The 17,041-nt window shown below is 53.3% G+C and overlaps 1 protein-coding gene across 1 annotated transcript; it reads right to left on the bottom strand.

Moving 5' to 3' along the window:
• Window positions 1-7,451: 7,451 nt before the first annotated feature.
• SPC24 (SPC24 component of NDC80 kinetochore complex) lies at window positions 7,452-16,410 on the bottom strand. Its single transcript, XM_032251739.1, has 5 exons — window positions 16,203-16,410; window positions 10,152-10,296; window positions 9,367-9,471; window positions 9,178-9,254; window positions 7,452-8,008 (listed from the first exon to the last, which is right to left on the bottom strand). Exons 1-5 carry the CDS (start codon window positions 16,360-16,362, stop codon window positions 7,902-7,904), a joined length of 594 nt encoding a protein of 197 aa, XP_032107630.1. The 5' UTR covers window positions 16,363-16,410; the 3' UTR covers window positions 7,452-7,901.
• Between the last annotated feature and the right edge of the window lie 631 nt (window positions 16,411-17,041).

The following is a 17,041-nucleotide window of genomic DNA, read 5'->3' as shown; positions in this document are numbered from 1 at the left end:
TAGGGTGCATCCCCAGGCAGGGTGGGTGCCGGAGCACAGCACGGGTGGGGCATAGCCCAGAGGAGAGGCCAGAGGTGATATAAGGTTCTGGCATCGGCCTTGGCTGCTGCTTGGAGCCTGTACCAGGGCGTTGAGGGTTACACGGACATGCAGACATTCAGCAGTTCCTGACAATCGACTGTTCTGCCCCGATGGTCGCTGAAGCAAGGGAGGGTGACAGCTGCCTTTTTTTTTTTTGAGTCAGAGTTTTGCTCTTGTTGCCCAGTGCAATGGCGCGATCTCAGCTCACCGCAACCTCCATCTCCCGGATTCAAGCGATTCTCCTGCCTCAGCCTCCAGAACAGCTGGGATTACAGGCATGCGCCACCACCCCAGGCTAATTTTGTGTTTTTAGTAGAGACGGGGTTTCTCCATGTTTGTCAGGCTGGTCTCAAACTCCTGACCTCAGGTGATGACAGCCGCCCATTTTACAGAGAGGAACAGGAGGCTCAGGTCACTGTGGCTGGATTCTGATCCTCTTGGGCTGCTCAGAACGGGGCCCTGGTAGAACGCACTGCGGGCTCCCTGGTCTGCAGGCTCAGCACCCACCCACCCACCCAAGGGTGCTTGTCCTGCAGACAGAGTGAGAGGCGGTGGTCCTGTCCTGTCCCTGCAGGCTCAAGAGCTCTGGCCAGGACAGGGTGGATGGCGAGAGGAATCTGTCCCACCCCCCCACCCCCCATCAGTATGACACCCACAGCTAGTGCCTCCTGCCGCCCCTCCCCCCCATTCCCATCCCCAGGCCGGTCTCCTTCCAGCAGCCCGAGGCATCCCAGACCACAGCTGTCTGCAGTGAGTCAGCCTGGAGCCCGCTGGGCTGAGCCGGGGCTGCAGGAGGGAGATGGGGAGAGGGGTGCGGGCTACCCAGCCCTGCAGCTGGCCCCAGCCTAGTTCCCCCACACCCCCCCAGTCTGGGGTCAGCACCCGCCTCCCTTTTAGGCAGTGATTTTCCATGATGATGAAGGAATAAAAAAGCCACTTAGTGGGAGTCCCCGGACCGCATCACCCCACTGAGCAGAGCCGCTTGAGTTTCCTGGTGACTTTCTGCTCTATCCGGAGCTATCCCTCCCCTGGGCTGGGCGGCTCTGGGGCTGTTCCTAGGATGGGGAGCAGGGAGCTGGGGGTAAATAGTGACATCAGCCTCCTAGACAGGCGGGGCCTGTGTGTCAAGGGACCCACGTCAGGCTTCCTTCTCCCAGAGCTGGGGCTTGTCTTGAAATCGGAAAATCCTCTGCACATTGCCCTATGGACTGCAGGTCTGGCGTGATCAAGGACCCCTGCGCTCCTGCTGCCCGCCTCGGTCTCCTCCACACCAGCCTTGCTGTTTCCCCTGTCTGACTCAGTCTCCACATTTTTATCCCCTTATGTCTGGGACAAATGACACCTCCTCCCTGGGCCTCCCACAGAGCCACAGTGTCCCCACTGCACCAACCCACAGCATTTTATTTTCTTCAGTTCATTCATTGCTTTCTGAAATTATCTCATTTGTCAGTCGGGATTAAGAGCACAAGCTCTGAACATACACAGCTTGGGTTAAAGCACTGGTCTGCCACCCACCTGCAGAAAACCTGACACAAATAGCTTAAACTTCTGTGCCTCAGTTTCCTCACTTATAAGGTGATACAGACCCAGGCACACAGCACTGCCCTGTCCTCCTGGTGGCCTCTACTGGGGTGTGACTCTATGAAGGAGGGCCTGTCGGGTCAGGCTTACAGTACACATTTTTCTCTCCCTCCCTCCCTTCCTTCCCCTCCTTCTTTTTGTTTCTTTCTTCTTTTCTCTCTTTTTGTTCTGTCTCCTCCCCCCCCCACTTTTTTTTTTTTTTGAGACACAGACTTGCTTTGTCACCCAGGCAAGAGTTCAGTGGTGTGATCTCAGCTTACAGCTGTCTCCTGGGTTCAAGCGATTCTCCTGCCTCAGCCTCCAGGGGACCTGGGATTACAGGCACGCACCGCCATGCCTGACGAGTCTTTGCATGTTTAGTAAAGATGGGGTTTCACCATATTGGCCGGGCTGGTCTTGAACTCCTGAGCTCAAGTGATCCATCGGCCATGGCCTCCCAAAGTGTTAGGATTACAGGCATGAGCCAACACACTGACCTCTGTATACCCACCCCCACCACCGTCCCGTCCCCTGCCCTCCCCTCTCCTCCCCTTCTTTCCTTTTCCCTTCCCTCCCCTTTTTCCCTTCCCTTCCCCATCTCCTTTTTTTTTTTTTTTGAGACAGGGTCTCACTTTGTCACCCACGCTTGCGTGCAGTGGTTTGATCCTAGCTCACTGCAGCCTTAACCTCCCAGGGTTGAAGCGATCCTCCCGCCTCAGCCTCCCAAGTAGCCAGGACGACGGGTGCATACACCATGCCTGGCTAATTTTTCAGTTTTTTGTAGAGACAGAGGTCTCACCGTGTCATCCAGGCTGGTCTTGAACTTCTCAGCTCAAGCAATCCTCCTGCCTTGGACTCCCAAAGCGTTGGGATGACAGGCATGGGCTACAGTGCCTGGCCCAGTCCACATTTCTGAGTAAATATGGGAGGCTGGCTGGGCACAGTGGCTAACACCTGTCATCCCAGCACTTTGGGAGGCTAAGGTGTGTCTATCACCTGAGGTCAGGAGTTCCAGACCAGCCTGGCCAAGATGGTGAAACCCTGTCTCTACTAAAAAAATATAAAAATTAGCCGGGGGTGGTGGCAGGCGCCTGTAATCCCAGCTACTTGGGAGGCTGAGGCATTAGAATCGCTTGAACCTGGGAGGTGGAGGTTCCAGTGAGGTGACACTGCACCATTGCACTCCAGCCTGGGCGACAGAGACTCCATCTTAAAAGAAGGTGGGGGCTGGCCGGGCGCGGTGGCTCAAGCCTGTAATCCCAGCACTTTGGGAGGCCGAGGCGGGTGGATCACGAGGTCAAGAGATCGAGACCATCCTGGTCAACATGGTGAAACCCCGTCTCTACTACAAATACAAAAATTCAGCTGGGCATGGTGGCGTGTGCCTGTAATCCCAGCTACTCAGGAGGCTGAGGCAGGAGAATTGCCTGAACCCAGGAGGCGGAGGTTGCGGTGAGCCGAGATCGCGCCATTGCACTCCAGCCTGGGTAACAAGAGCGAAACTCCGCCTCAAAAAAAAAAAAAAAAAAGAAGGGGGGGGCACCAGAGATCATGGGGCCACCCTGAGAGCAGACCAGGGTGGCCCACATACTTAGATGAGTTGCCTGGAGGCTGCAGCCCCAGACCTCAGGGGGGTTCCCTGGGAACCCTAGCACTGTCATCCAATGACACAAAACCAGTCTTCCTGCCTCTCCCATCCTGTCCAGCCCAGAAGGGAGACTCAGGTTTCAGATCCAACAACACTGGGTTCAAATCCAGCCTTGGAAACTTGCTTCCTATGCACAGGCAAGCCCGATCACGTTCTGTCTTTTTAACAAGGTCTGAAAATAGATTTTTTTTTTTTTTTTTAATTTTTGAGACAGAGTCTCACTCTGTTGCCAGGCTGGAGTGCAGTGGTGTGATCTCGGCTCACTGCAACCTCAACCTCCCAGGTTCAAGCAATTCTCCTGCCTCAGCCTCCCCAGTAGCTGGGATTACAGGTGCGTGCCACTATGCCCAGCTAATTTTTGTGTTTTTAATAGAGACGGGTTTTACTGTGTTGGCCGACTGGTCTCGAACTTCTGACCTTGTGATCCACCAGCCTCGGTCTCCCAAAGTACTGGGATTACAGGTGTGAGCCACCGCGCCCGGGCAATCTGTTTCTTTTAACCGTAAACTGGGAAGAACTCTGAAAATGTCTTGGTCCAGAACTATCAGGGAAGGGGCACTGAATGCCAGTCAGAGGGGGGTTCCATGAAAAGCTAGGTCTCAGTGACTCGGGAGGCTGAGGCAGGAGGATTGTCTGAGCTGATGAATTCAAGGCTACGGTGAGCTGTGATGGCGCCACTGCACTCTAGCCTGGGCAGTAGACTGAGACCCTGTCACAAAAAAAAAGGCTCAGCCATCCCAAGCTGCTCCCAGCTGCCTGCCCCTCTGGGTGGCCTCCATGTGCTTTATCCCCGCCAGGGCTTGGGGAGTCCTGAGGAAGATACACAAGTCTAGTCCTCAGGGGAAGCCGCCCAGTGAGCAGTAGGGCTCGAGTAGGAGCCTGCTCCTTCCACAGCCCCTGGGCTCCCTTCCCCAGAAACACCAGCAGAGGGCCAGCGTGTTGTGAATTCGTGACCCACACACGGCCTGCCAATAATGACTCAGTGGCTAGATCCTCGGGCTGCCTCATCACCGACCTCTGGGGCTCGAGCAGGTGCAGGTGTGGGCACCCACCCTGCTTGGCCTCTTTCCACCTGGGTGGCATCGGACACAGGGCAGACTCCTCAGGAGGGGCTGCTTCTCATTGAAGAAGCCAGGATGACCCTCCGGGGGCTACTGATATACACGTACTGCCCCTGGTCCTGAGCAAGACCACCCTAACCTAGGGAGGGTTTGGGGGCTTCACTGCTGAAGTTCAGACTTCAGGGTGGTCCTTATCCTGCGAACCTCAGTTTCCTCATCTGTAAAATGGATGGTCCTGGGGACTGGAACTTTATCCCACCTCAGCAGGGCTGGGCTGAGCCGTCAGCAAGCCTCTAGCCTGTCTCCATCATTCAAGAAAGAGCCGGTGGCCAAAGGGGCAGCTCTCAGAGGGAGAACAAACAGGGAGCGGGGGTGGGGCTGGAGGCCATGGGCCTCAGGCTGTCCTGGGCATCCAGCCAGCGCCGGCAGTGAGTCAGGGACCAGGCATGCGGAGTGGGGCCTCTCCCGGCCCGGAGATCAGCCACCTCCCGGAACCCGCCTGCTGAGTCCCCACCAGGCCGAGTTCCTCACCAACTCGCTTGACCCATAGTGGGGACCCTGGGCCTGCCTGGCGGGGGGACAGGGATGGGGATGAAGGTGGTGGGCAAGGCCCCTTTGAGCCCCAGCACAGGCTCCATGATGTGACCATCTCTTCCTTGGGGAAACTGAGGTCCAGACTGCTGGGATGGAGAGGATAGGGAGTGACAGAGCAGGGCAATGGCTCCTTGGCCCCCTCTGGGAACAAAGCCAGGCCATTCCTGTGGGAGGGAGCCCCAACCCCAGGGTAGAGGGCATGTGGGCACTGGGCCAGGGGTACGGATAAGCCCCAGCTCCCGGAATCCTCACCACAGTGGCCCCCCTGCCCCCACGCCTGCTTTCTCTCCAGGGCACTCAGAGCTGCAGTTTGCAGGACCAGAGGGAAATGTTCCCAACCCCTCAACCCCAGGACTCTTAGCTGTGGGCTGAGGGGACCTGCTGGTGGTAGCATCTCCTGTCCTGTATGTGAGAAGGAATGACCAAGGCGGTGACAGCAGCGCTCAGCCAACGCTGATACCTGACTCGCAGACTGGTCCCTGCCTGGGGCTTCCAGGCACGCAAGAGGTTTTTCCTTTGAGACGGAGTCTCACTCTATGGCCCAGAATGGAGTGCAGTGGCATGACCTCGGCTCACTGCAACCTCTCCCTCCTGCCTCAGCCTCCTGAGTGGTTGGGATTACAGGCATGCGCCACCACACCCAGCTAATTTTTGTATTTTTAGTAGAGACAGCGTTCACCATGTTGGCCAGGCTGGTCTCAATTTCTTGACCTTGTGATCTGCCCGCCTCAGCCTCCCAAAGTGCTGGGATTACCGACGTGAGCCACACACCGGGCCCTGATCCCTCTTTTCTACGTTGATCTCCCTAGAGGCCACCAGTTCAGCATTCTCACCCAAGACCTTCCAGGGTCACCTCAATGAACCATTTCAGTGTCCGCCTGACGTACGCAGATGCTGTTAAAGCTGTTCCTTCCGCCTAAAAACGCCCATCTCTGATTAAAAATGAACTGCAGCTGGGTGGGGGCGTGCCCAGCACTTTGGGAGGCCAAGGTGGGCGGATAATGACGTCAAGAGATTGAGACCATCCTGGCCAACATGATGAAACCATCTCTACTAAAAATAACAAAAATTAGCCAGGCGAGGTGGCGTGCACCTGTAATCCCAGCTACTTGGGAGGCTGAGGCAGGAGACTCGCTTGTATCCAGGAAGCAGAGGTTGCAGTGAGCTGAGTGAGATTGTGCCACTGCACTCCAGCCTGGCTAGAGAACAAGACTCAGTCTCAGAAAAAATTAAACAATAAAAAAGGCTGGGGGCGGTGGCTCATGACTGTAATCCCAGCACTTTGGGAGGCCGAGGCAGGCGGATCACAAGGTCAAGAGATGGAGACCATCCTGGCCAACATGGTAAAATGCTGTCTCTACTAAAATTAGCTAGGCATGGTGGCAGGCACCTGTAGTCCCAGCTACTCGGGAGGCTGAGGCAGAATTGCTTGAACCTGGGAGATGGAGGTTGCAGTGAGCCGAGATCGCGCCACTGCACTTCAGCCTGGCGCCTGGTGACGGAGTAAGACTCTGTCTCAAAAAAAAAAAACCTGCACCGAAATTTAGTTGTGGAAAGGGACATGATGAAACCAAAGCCCAAGGTCATGGAATGAACCCATCCAAGGGCAAAGCTGTATGTGGGGGCAACTGTGTCAGTGGGACTCCACCTCCCTCTCGCCTCTCTCAGGCAGGTGGGGTGCAAGCCTCCTCTCCTTAGCGGTACCCCAAACACCCAGGAGAGGGGAACGGTGAACACATCAATTGGCCAGCTCTGGACTGGAGTATGTGTTCAGTTATGGTTTATTTTGTTGTCATAGAAAACCCCCAAACCAGCAGCTTTCACAGGGTAGAAGTTGAAGTTGGTTCTTCCCCTTTTCTCCCCTATTTTTTTTTTTTTTTTTTTTTGAGACAGAGTCTTACTCTGTCACCAGGCTGGAGTGCCATGGTGTGATCTCAGCTTACTGCAAGCTCTGCCTCCCTGGTTCAAGCGATTCTCCTGCCTCAGCCTCCCATGTATCTGAGATCATAGGCATGTGCCACCACACCCAGCTAATTTTTGTAATTTGGTAGAGATGGGCTCTCACCATGTTGGCCAGGATGGTCCCAATCTCCTGACTTCATGATGTGCCCACCTCAGCCTCCAAAAGTGCTGGGATTCAGGCGTGAGACACTGCACCTGGCCTCTCCCATTTAAATAAGTCTGTGCTGATTATCTGGCTCTGCTGTCACCAGGGAAGCAGACTCCCGTCATCCCTAAAGGACTGCACTCCTCTGCACATGTGGCAGTATGGCTGCCAGGGCTCTAGCCATCATGCTCAAATTCCAGGAAATAGGAAGGGGGAAGCAAGGGTGTACTTGTCTTTTAAGAATCCTTCTAGGCCAGGCATGGTGACTCACGCCTGTAATCCCAGCACTTTGGGAGGCTGAGACGGGTGGATTACCTGAGGTCAGGGGTTCGAGACCAGCTGGGCCACAATGGTGAAACCCCCTCTCATCAAAAAAAAAAAAAAATCCTTCTAGAAGTGCCATTTAACAGTTCCATGTACATTTCACTGGCTGGACATTAACTAAAGGGTGCTGGGATGTGCTGTTTTAACTGAGCAGCTAAAAGGACTCCCTTTATGAAGGAGGGAGGGGTGAACGAGTGACAAAAGACTCATCTCGTGGTCTCTGACACAGGGTCCACCCTGGAGCCAGAGATGGGTTCCTATGTAAGCCACGGGCCCGAGTCCCCAAAGGAAAGCCTGAGTGCAGACTGGTGGTATCCACCATGCCAACAGGTCACAGGGAAAAATGGCCATGGCTGAGCTCCTGTCCCTTCAATTACGTCCCGCCAGTCACAGCCCTGTCCCTTGCTTAACTCCCAGCTCCTCTCGGGTACCCTGCTTCCTCTGTCTCTAACACCTGTGGGAGTTGAAATGGATCTGATGGTGGCAGATGCCTGCTGGGTGCAAGACGCAGCCAAGAGGCTCCTGGCTACCACTTGGTGTCCACCAGGCTCCAGAGGTAGTCACTGATGAATTTCTTGGAGAGCTGGGTGCTGTCCAGGTGGATGGGCTGGGCCACACTCGGGCCATGATGGACTGAGGCACAGATGTAAGGAAAGCTCAGGACACAGCCCCTCACACAACCCCACGGGGAAAAGGACACTGCCTTTACTTTTTATTTTTGAGACAGAGTTTCCTTCTTGTTGCCCAGGCTGGAGTGTAATGGCGTCATCTCGGCTCACTGCAACTTTGGCCTCCCAGGTTGAAGTGATTCTCCTGCCTCAGCCTCCCAGAGTAGCCAGGATTACTGGCATGTGCCACCATGCCTGGCTAATTTTATGTTTTTAGTAGAGATGGGGTCTTTCCATGTTGGTCAGGCTGGCCTTGAACTCTCAACCTCAGGTGATCCGCCCGCTTCAGCCTCCGAATGTGCTGGGATTATTGGAGTGAGCCACTGTGCTCAGGTTTTTTTTAGACAAAGTCATTCTGTTGCCCAGGCTGGAGTGCAGTGGTGCGATCTCAGCTCATTGCAGTCTCCATGTCCTGGGGTTAAGCGATTATCATGCCTCAGCTTCCCGAGTGGCTGGGACTACAGGCACATGCCACCACGCCTGGCTAATCTTTGCATTTTTAGTAGACAGGGTTTCACCATGTTGGCCAGGCTAGTCTTAAACTCCTGACCCTCAGGTGATCCATCCGCCTTGGCCTCCCAAAGTGCTGGGATTGCAAGCGTGAGCCACAGCACCTGGCCTGCCTTTACTATATATTTATCGTAGACACGAGGGTCTCAGTACTACCCAGGCTGGTCTCAAAATCCTGGCCTCAAATGATCCTCCCACCTCAGCCTCCCAGGTAGCTGGGACTACAGGTGCACACCACCACACCCGGTGAATTTTTTTTTTTTGGAGACAAAGTCTCACCCTGTTGCCCAGACTGGAGCGCAGTGGCAAGATTTCAGCTCACTGCAGCTTCTGCCTCTCAGGTTCAAGTGATTCTTCTGTCTCAGCCTCCTGAGTATCTGGGATTACAGGTGTGCACCACCACGCCTGGCTAATTTTTGTATTTTCAGTAGAGACAGGGTTTCACCATGTTGGTCAGGCTGGTCTTGAACTCCTGACCTTGTGATCTGCTCACCTCGGCCTCCCAAAGTGCTGGGATTGCAGGTGTGACCACCGCACTCAGCCCAACGCCTGGGTCTTGCTATGCACCGTTTTACCTCCCTATCTACAGTGCACAAGGGTTACAATGTCTTCCAAAAAGGATACTGCCTTTGATCATCCCTGGCTCACATTCGTAATCCCACTCGATTTTACTAATTTGGTGGTAAAGTTGAGCCACGTACCTATACAAGAGGCCAAAAAAAAAAAAAAAAAAAAAAAAAAAAGTTACCCAGCACTGACTTCAACCAAGAGCCGGACTGAACAAGTGAACAAGGGGGCACAGGCAGAACCTACACGGCTGAGGGGATTGTGACTGTCGTATCCTCGTCGACCTCCTTCTTCTGTCGTTCCAGATCCGCCTCGATCTCCTTGAGCTCCTCCAGCTCTCTGGTGAGCTGCGTAGGGCAGGTAGTTAAGGACCCCAGCTTTTGAGAGGGAGCTGCCCCTGCGTCCACTGCAGCCAGGAGGCTGGGGCCTCGGCTCTATCTACGCACTTTCTTCTCTGAGTCAGAGTCTTGCTCTGTCACCCAGGCTGGAGTACAGCCTTGATCTTCCAGGAGCAAGCAATCCTCCTACCTCGGCCTCTCAAATAGCTGAGACTATAGGCACCACCACACCCTGCCAATTTTTTACTTTTGTAGACACAGCGTCTCTGTTTCCCAGACTGGTCAACTCCAAGGCTTCCCAAATGCTGGGATTACAGGTGTGAGCAACTGAACCTGGCCCCATTCATGTTTTTTGTTTGGTTTCTTTCAGACAAAGTCTCGCTCTGTTGCCCAGGCTGGAGTGCAGTGGTGCCATCTCGGCTCACTGCAACCTCTGCCTCCTGGGTTCAAGTTACTCTCCTGTCTCAGCCTTCTGAGTAGCTGGGACTACAGGTACCTGCCACCATGCCTGGCTAATTTTTTGCATTTTTAGTAGAGACAGGGTTTCACTGTTTGCCAAGATAGTCTCTATCTCCTGACCTCATGATCCGCCCGCCTTGGCCTCCCAAAGTACTGGGATGACAGGCGTGAGCCGCCGTGCCTCCCCCAGTGCCTGTTTTCCACCAAGGCTGACTCGTTTGCAGAAAAGGATATAGGAGGCTGGCCTTCAGCTGGTTGTCCTCCTCCCTGGCCTCCTGAAGCCCGGCTTCCAGCTGCTGCAGATCCACACCACCCTGGTGCACCTGCTCCTTTGCGTTGAGAAGGCTCTCGGCCACTTCCTTCTCCATGGTGAGGATCTCTGCAGGGTGGAGAGAAGCAGGCTCCCTAGGGTCTGTCCTTCCCCAAGGAGGGCAGAGAGAAGGTGTGTCGCCACCTCCACTGGCAAGAAACATGCCCCTTGCTGCCTGCAGCCCTTACTCCAGAGAGTTCCACTGGCAACTTGTACAACTACTATTTCACCAAAACACATTGAAATTCACCAAAAATAAAACCTGGTCCTTCTTCACACACCTGAAATGGTGTATAACAATATAGTTGGCTGGGTGTGGTGGCTCATGCCTGCAATCCAGAACTTTGAGAGGCCAAAGCAGGAGGATCCCTTGAGCCCAGGAGTCTGAGACCACCCTGGGCAATGTGGCAAAACCCCATCTCTACTAAAAATATAAGATTAGCTGGGCATTGTGGTGTGCGCCTGTAGTCCTAGCTACTTGGGAGGTTGAGATGGGAGGATCGTCTGAACCAGGGAGGTCGAGGCTACAGTAAGACATAATTGTCCTAACTGTGCCACTACACGCCAGCCCGGGCAACAGTACGAGACTCTATCCCAAAAACCCCAACCAAACCACTAACAAAAAAAAAAGAAGGCTACTGGTTGCTTCCTAGAAACCTGCCAACTCAGAGAAGGCGGATTAAATGCTTTCCAAAGGGCCCATGTTTAAGTTTTTAGAAATGTACGTTATTTTTTTTTAAAAGCCAGTCAAATTTAGCAGTGGGGGGTTTATGTTATTTTTAATCACAGTATGACATGTACATGGTTCTGAAAACACAAACACAGATGCACACACCCTTCTCCAAGCCTCTCCACCCCTCCAGGGCAGCCACTTTCAAGTTGTAGCTGTTTTCTCTGGCACTGGCCTCCACATTTCTAAACAACTTGCTTATGCTGCTATTTCTTGATGAGTCTGGTTCGGACGGTGCCTGCTGATTTCCTGTTGGGACAGCTGAGGCTCCAGCCGGCTCACACAGCCTTCTATCTGTTCGCCGTCCCAAAGACAACCAAGTCTTTCTGGAGTCTTCCCTGAGTAGTAATCTCTACCCCACAGCTGTTCATTACTAAGGTGCTCCTACTTGACATATTCTCACACAACTCTCTGAGGGGGTACTTTTTATTTTATTTTATTATTATTGAGATAGTCTCCGTCTGTTGCCCAGGCTGGAATGCAGTGGCGCAATCTCAGCTCACTACAATCTCCGCCTCCCAGGTTCAAGCGATTCTCGAGTGTCCGCCTTCAGAGTAGGTGGAATTACAGGCATGTGCCACCAAGCCCAACTAATTCTTGTATTTTTAGTAGAGCTGGGGTTTCACCAAGTTGGCCAGGCTGGCCTCAAACTCCTGACCTCAGGTGATTTACCTGCCTTGGCCTCCCAGGGTGCTGGGATTACAGGTGTCAGCCACTGCACCTGGCCTATTTTTTAAAAACAGTCTTGGCCGGGCACGGTGGCTCACACCTGTAATCCCAGCACTTTGGGAGGCCGAGGTGGGTGGATCACGAGGTCATGAGATCGAGACCATCCTGGTCAACAAGGTGAAACCCCGTCTCTACTAAAAATACAAAAATTAGCTGGGCATGGTGGCGCATGCCTGTAGTCCCAGCTACTCTGGAGGCTGAAGCAGGAGAATTGCTTGAACCTGGGAGGCGGAGGTTGCAGTGAGCCGAGATCGCGCCATTGCACTAGAGCCTGGGTAACAAGTGCAAAACTCTGTCTCAAAAAAAAAAACAACAAAAAGAAACAGTCTTGCTTTGTCACCCAGTCTGGAGTGCAGTGGCATGATCTTAGCTCATTGCAGCCTCCATCTCCCAGGTTCAAGCAATTCTTCTGTCTCAGCCTCCGAAGTAGCTGGAGTTACAGGCACGTGCCACGATGGCCAGCTAATTTCTGTATTTTTAGTAGAGAACATGTTTAACCATGTTGGCCAGGCCGGTCTTGAACTCCTGGGCTCAAGTGATCCACTACCTTGGCCTCCCAAAGTGCTGGGATAACAGGTCTGCCCTGCCCGGCCTTTGGGGGTACTTTAACTCCTCTGCCCCACATCTGGGACATGGAAAAAACGGCCCAGAGAAGTTCAGTGAATCGCCCACAGGTACGCAGCTCCAGACCTAGGATGTGAACTGCATCTGTTTGACTCAAAGCCCAGGATCCTGGACTTGGACTCTCAGTTTCCTTGGCCCCAGATTCATCCATTCTGCTAAAGGCCAGGCTGGCTGAGTCACACTGTTCTCCTAGGCCATCAGAGGAGGGGGAGTTTGTTGAGAACCAGCCCAACCCTGTAGGTGGGTGCCCCCTGTCCTGGTGGTGACGAGGGAATGAGAAAAGTTCACAGCATGGGTCCAGGGGTCCCAGGCACTCTCCCGCGGGTTTGGGTGCATTACCTTGTTAATCTTGCAGGCTGGGGGGAGGGGAGTTGAGAAGGAAGATTGGGGGATGGTGGGGAGAAGCATGTGTCTGCAGCATTCAATAGCAAATGTGGTTCTTCTAAGAAATGCTAACTAAGGACACCCATTGCCTACCCAGGTGAGCTGGCAAAAGAGACATAGCTAATAAGGCACCATAAGGTCTGAGCACACGCAATGCATCCAGGGGATTTTATCTCCCGAGCATGGTGGACACAGAGCAATCAGAACTGCTCCACATTCTGAGAACAGAGGCAGAGCCTGTGGAGTTCCGGTTATCTCCGCCCTGGAAGGACTTCTGGTCTCGCAAGCTCCCATCTGCAAAGACCCTCCGAGTCCGGAGAGCACAGATTGCATTCCCTCCCAGAGTTCTTGTACAAGCCCTCTTTAGGAGACCCTCACGCAGACTCTATGTTGGGAAGAGGCGTGGGGCCAAAGCAGTTTTTCCTGCTCTGCAACCACACCGAAGATTCCGCGCTTATAGCGCTCCCAGATGGTCTTTACTATGGGACCCCTGTTACCGCTTGATCTCTGCTTTTATTTTACTGCACCATAGTTTGGAGGTTTTTTTTTTTTTTGAGAGAGAGTTTCGCTCTTGTTACCCAGGCTGGAGTGCAATGGCGCAATCTCGGCTCACCACAACCTCTGCCTCCTGGGTTCAAGCAATTCTCCTGCCTCAGCCTCCCGAGTAGCTGGGACTACAAGTGTGCGCCACCATGCCCAGCTAATTTTTGTATTTTCAGTAGAGACGGGGTTTCACCATGTTGACCAGGATGGTCTCGATCTCTTGACCTCGTGATCCACCCGTCTCAGCCTCCCAAAGTGCTGGGATTATAAGGCGTGAGCCACCGCGCCTGGCCAGTTTGGAGTTTTCTTAATTCAATATTTGATCCGTGGTACAAATCTCAGTGTAAAAAAGCAAAGCAAACTTGTAATCATTTAACTATAAGTAACACAGTTCTGCCCCTGGCCATCTTTTCCAATGGAGGGGTGGAAGGAGGAGGAAGGAAGAGGCTGCCCGGGACATCACACTCGGGATAACATTCAAACTCCTCCCGGGCGCTCCCCAGGCCTGGCAGTCATGCGGTGGCTGAGCTCATCTTCTAACACTCCCTTCTAATGGCCAAGTTCATTCTCACCTCCTGACCTTTGCATTTGCAATCCACACTGCCAGGAACACAGGCTACAACATGGATGAACATAAAGGACTTTAGGCCCAGTGAAATAAGCTAGACACAAAAGGGTATTGTATGATTCCACTATGAAGGGTAGATGTTAGGGAGTCAAATTTGAGACAGAGTAAGTAGCAGGTGGGTGCCAGGGTCTGAGAAGTGAGTGTTTCATGGGAACAGAGCTTTGGTTTGTAAAGATGAGAAAGCTCTGGAGATGGATGGTGGTGATCGCTGCACAACAGTGAGAACATGCTTAATGCCACTGAACTGCACACTTAAAAATGGTGAAGATGGGCTGGGCACGGTGGCTCACGCCTGTAGTCCCAGCACTTTGGCAGGCTGAGGTCAGGAGATAGACACCATCTTGGCCAACATAGTGAAACCCCGTCTCTATTAAATATACAAAAAAATAGCTGGCTGTGGTGGCACGTGCCTATAGTCCCAGCTACTTGGGAGGCTGAGGCAGGAGAATCACTTGAACCTGGGAGGCGGAAGATGCAGTGAGCCGAGATTGTGCTGCTGCACTCCAGCCTGGTGATTGAGGGAAGCTCTGTCTCAAAAAACAAAACAACAACAACAAAAAAAAAACAAAAACAAAAAACCACACACGCACAAAGATATTGGTTAGCCCAGATTTTTTTTCTCTTTAAGTATTTTTTTAAAAATTAATCCTCCTTTAATATAAAGTAAGTCTTAACATTCAGTGGCATCTTGGATGCATGAAAATGGTCCCCCTGAGGCCGGGCGCGGTGGCTCAAGCCTGTAATCCCAGCACTTTGGGAGGCCGAGGCGGGTGGATCACGAGGTCAAGAGATCAAGACCATCCTGGTCAACACGGTGAAACCCCGTCTCTACTAAAACTACAAAAAATTAGCTGGGCATGGTGGCGCGTGCCTGTAATCCCAGCTACTCAGGAGGCTGAGGCAGGAGAATTGCCTGAACCCAGGAGGCGGAGGTTGCGGTGAGCCGAGATCGCGCCATTGCACTCCAGCCTGGGTAACAAGAGCGAAACTCCGTCTCAAAAAAAAAAAAAAAAAATGGTCCCCCTTTTTTTTTTCTTTTGAGATGGAATTTCGCTCTTGTCGCCCAGTCTGTAGTGCAATGGCATGATCTCAGCTCACTAAGACCTCCACCTCCCGGTTCAAGTGATTCTCCTGCCTCAGCCTCCCAAGTAACTGGGATTGCAGGTGCCTGCCACCACATCCCGCTAATTTTTGTATTTTTAGTAGAGACGGGGTTTCGCCATATTGGCCAGGCTGGTCTTGAACTCCTGACCTCAGGTGATCCACCCACCTCGGCCTCCCAAAATGCTGGGATTACAGGTGTAAGCCACGACACCCGGCCCCAGGTTTCTTTTTAAGAGATATTATCTTGCTCTGTTGCCCAGGCTGGTGGTGGAGTGCAGCTCATTACAATCTCCAACTTCTGGGCTCAAATGATTCTTGCACCTCAGCCTCCCAAGTAGCTGGGATTATAAATGGGAACCACCAGGCCGGGATAATACTTTTTTATTTTCAGTAGAGATGAGCTATCAGCAAGTTGCCCAGGCTGGTCTCCAACTCCTGGTCTGAAACAATCCTCCTACCTTTCCTCCCAAAGTGCTGGAGTTACAGGTGTGAGGCCTCCTTCAGGCTTCTGCTCAAACATCATCTTCACAGAAGGCTTTCCCCAAAACTTCACCACTCCGCCTACACAACCTAGTTTTCCTCCTTGTGATCCACCTGCCTCGGCCTCCCAAAGTGCTGGGATTGCAGGTGTGAGCCACCGGGCGAGACCGGCAAATGGATTTCTCTTGTTAATCCTGCTCCCTCACCCAGGCACTAGCATGCATGTCAGTCCCCTAAGGCAAAAATTTTGTCTGTTTTGTTCCCTGCTGCCACCCAGGGCCTGGCGGCAGCAGGTGCTCCATAAAACATCTGAATGCTAGTGCATTCTTCTCAGGAAGAAGGGGTGGGCTATTTTCACAACCATTTGACAGGGAAGGAAGCTGAGGCACAGAGAAGTTAAGAAACTCACCTCAAGTCTCATAGAGGACGTGAGGATGGGTGCTGGGATTCAAACCGGGCGCTTTGACTCCTAAGCCTGAGACCCCCAGCTCCTGGTCACGGAGCGCTCAGAAGGGATCAGCCCCTCCGTGATCCTATATTTACCACTAAACCCCTGGGGCGCAGGGGATGGTTGCTGTCGTAAAGCCGATTTCTCAGAGAGGTAAACTAAGACTCAGAGGGGGCCGTCTCAGGGGAATAGGGCAGGAGATAGGAGAGTCGAGTAGAGAAGGGGTTTAGAGGTCGGCCTTGTCGCCGCCTCCCAGCACCCGGGCCCTGTACCCCGCCGGCCCGCGCCCGCGCTCCCGCCCTCACCATGCAGCTGCTTCTCGGCACCGTCTTGCGTCTCCAATAGCCGCTCCACCACCTGCTCGTGGTGCCCCAGCAGCCGTCGCTGCTGAGCCTCGGCGCGGTTGGTGCCCAGCAGGCTGAGCAGCCCCTGGCTCACCTCCTCCATATCGCGGAAGGCGGCCATGACTACCGCAGTCCCCAACCCGCGCAAAATTTGACTGCCCCAGGGGTCTGCCCTCTTCCCAGAGGGTTTGCTTTCCATTGGCTTTTTTCTACGTCAGTCATAAGCAATGGCCAATAGGCATAGGGAACGGCGTCTCAGAATGGGGGAAGCCGCGTTGGGTCTGGCCTGGTGCGCCTGCGCGCAATCATCCGTCAGTCATCCGAGATGACCAATCGGCGCAAGAAGGGGGAGTCTCCGTTATCCCGCCCGATGCGTCTGCGCGGGGTGGAAAGATGCTGTTTATTTCTCCTTAGGTCGAGCGCCTTCTCTGTAGAGGGCGGAGTTCTAAGGGCAAAACAGAGAGCAGCTTCTCTAGGAACTTACATCCTACAGTGTGTGCGTGGGATACACACAATAAGCATAGAGAATGAGTAGATTCCATGACAGGCTGCATAGCAGAATGGCGTCTGCAGCCAGATTTACTGGATTCGAATCCCAGCGTTGCCACCTACTAGCTGTGTTATCCTAGGCAGACTTCACCCCTCTGTTCGGTACTTTCCTCCTTAGTAAGACAGGGTCATACTAGTGCCTATGTCAGGGTTGCCGTGAGGATTCTTCTTATTACCTTTTTTTGGGTGGGGGGCAGGGTATTGCTCTGTGGTCCAGGCTGAAGTACAGCGTCACAATCATAGCTCATTGC

This window comes from Sapajus apella, unplaced genomic scaffold (assembly GCF_009761245.1).
Source record: "Sapajus apella isolate SASKATOON/1434 unplaced genomic scaffold, GSC_monkey_1.0 scaffold77, whole genome shotgun sequence".
Classification (NCBI taxonomy): domain Eukaryota; kingdom Metazoa; phylum Chordata; class Mammalia; order Primates; family Cebidae; genus Sapajus; species Sapajus apella.
The sequence above is the reverse complement of the archived record's forward strand: the minus strand, read 5'-3'. Positions and strand labels throughout refer to the sequence as shown.

Excerpts from the sequence above, each read along its gene's own strand:
- SPC24 (XM_032251739.1), bottom strand. The coding sequence starts at position 16,362 with ATGGCCGCCTTCCGCGATATGGAGGAGGTGAGCCAGGGGCTGCTCAGC. Across the intron at positions 9,255-9,366 it reads GTCACAATCCCCTCAGCCGT|GTACGTGGCTCAACTTTACC; the intron begins GTAGGTTCTGCC and ends CCTCTTGTATAG. Across the intron at positions 8,009-9,177 it reads GCCAGGGATGATCAAAGGCA|TCCATCATGGCCCGAGTGTG; the intron begins GTATCCTTTTTG and ends TCTGTGCCTCAG.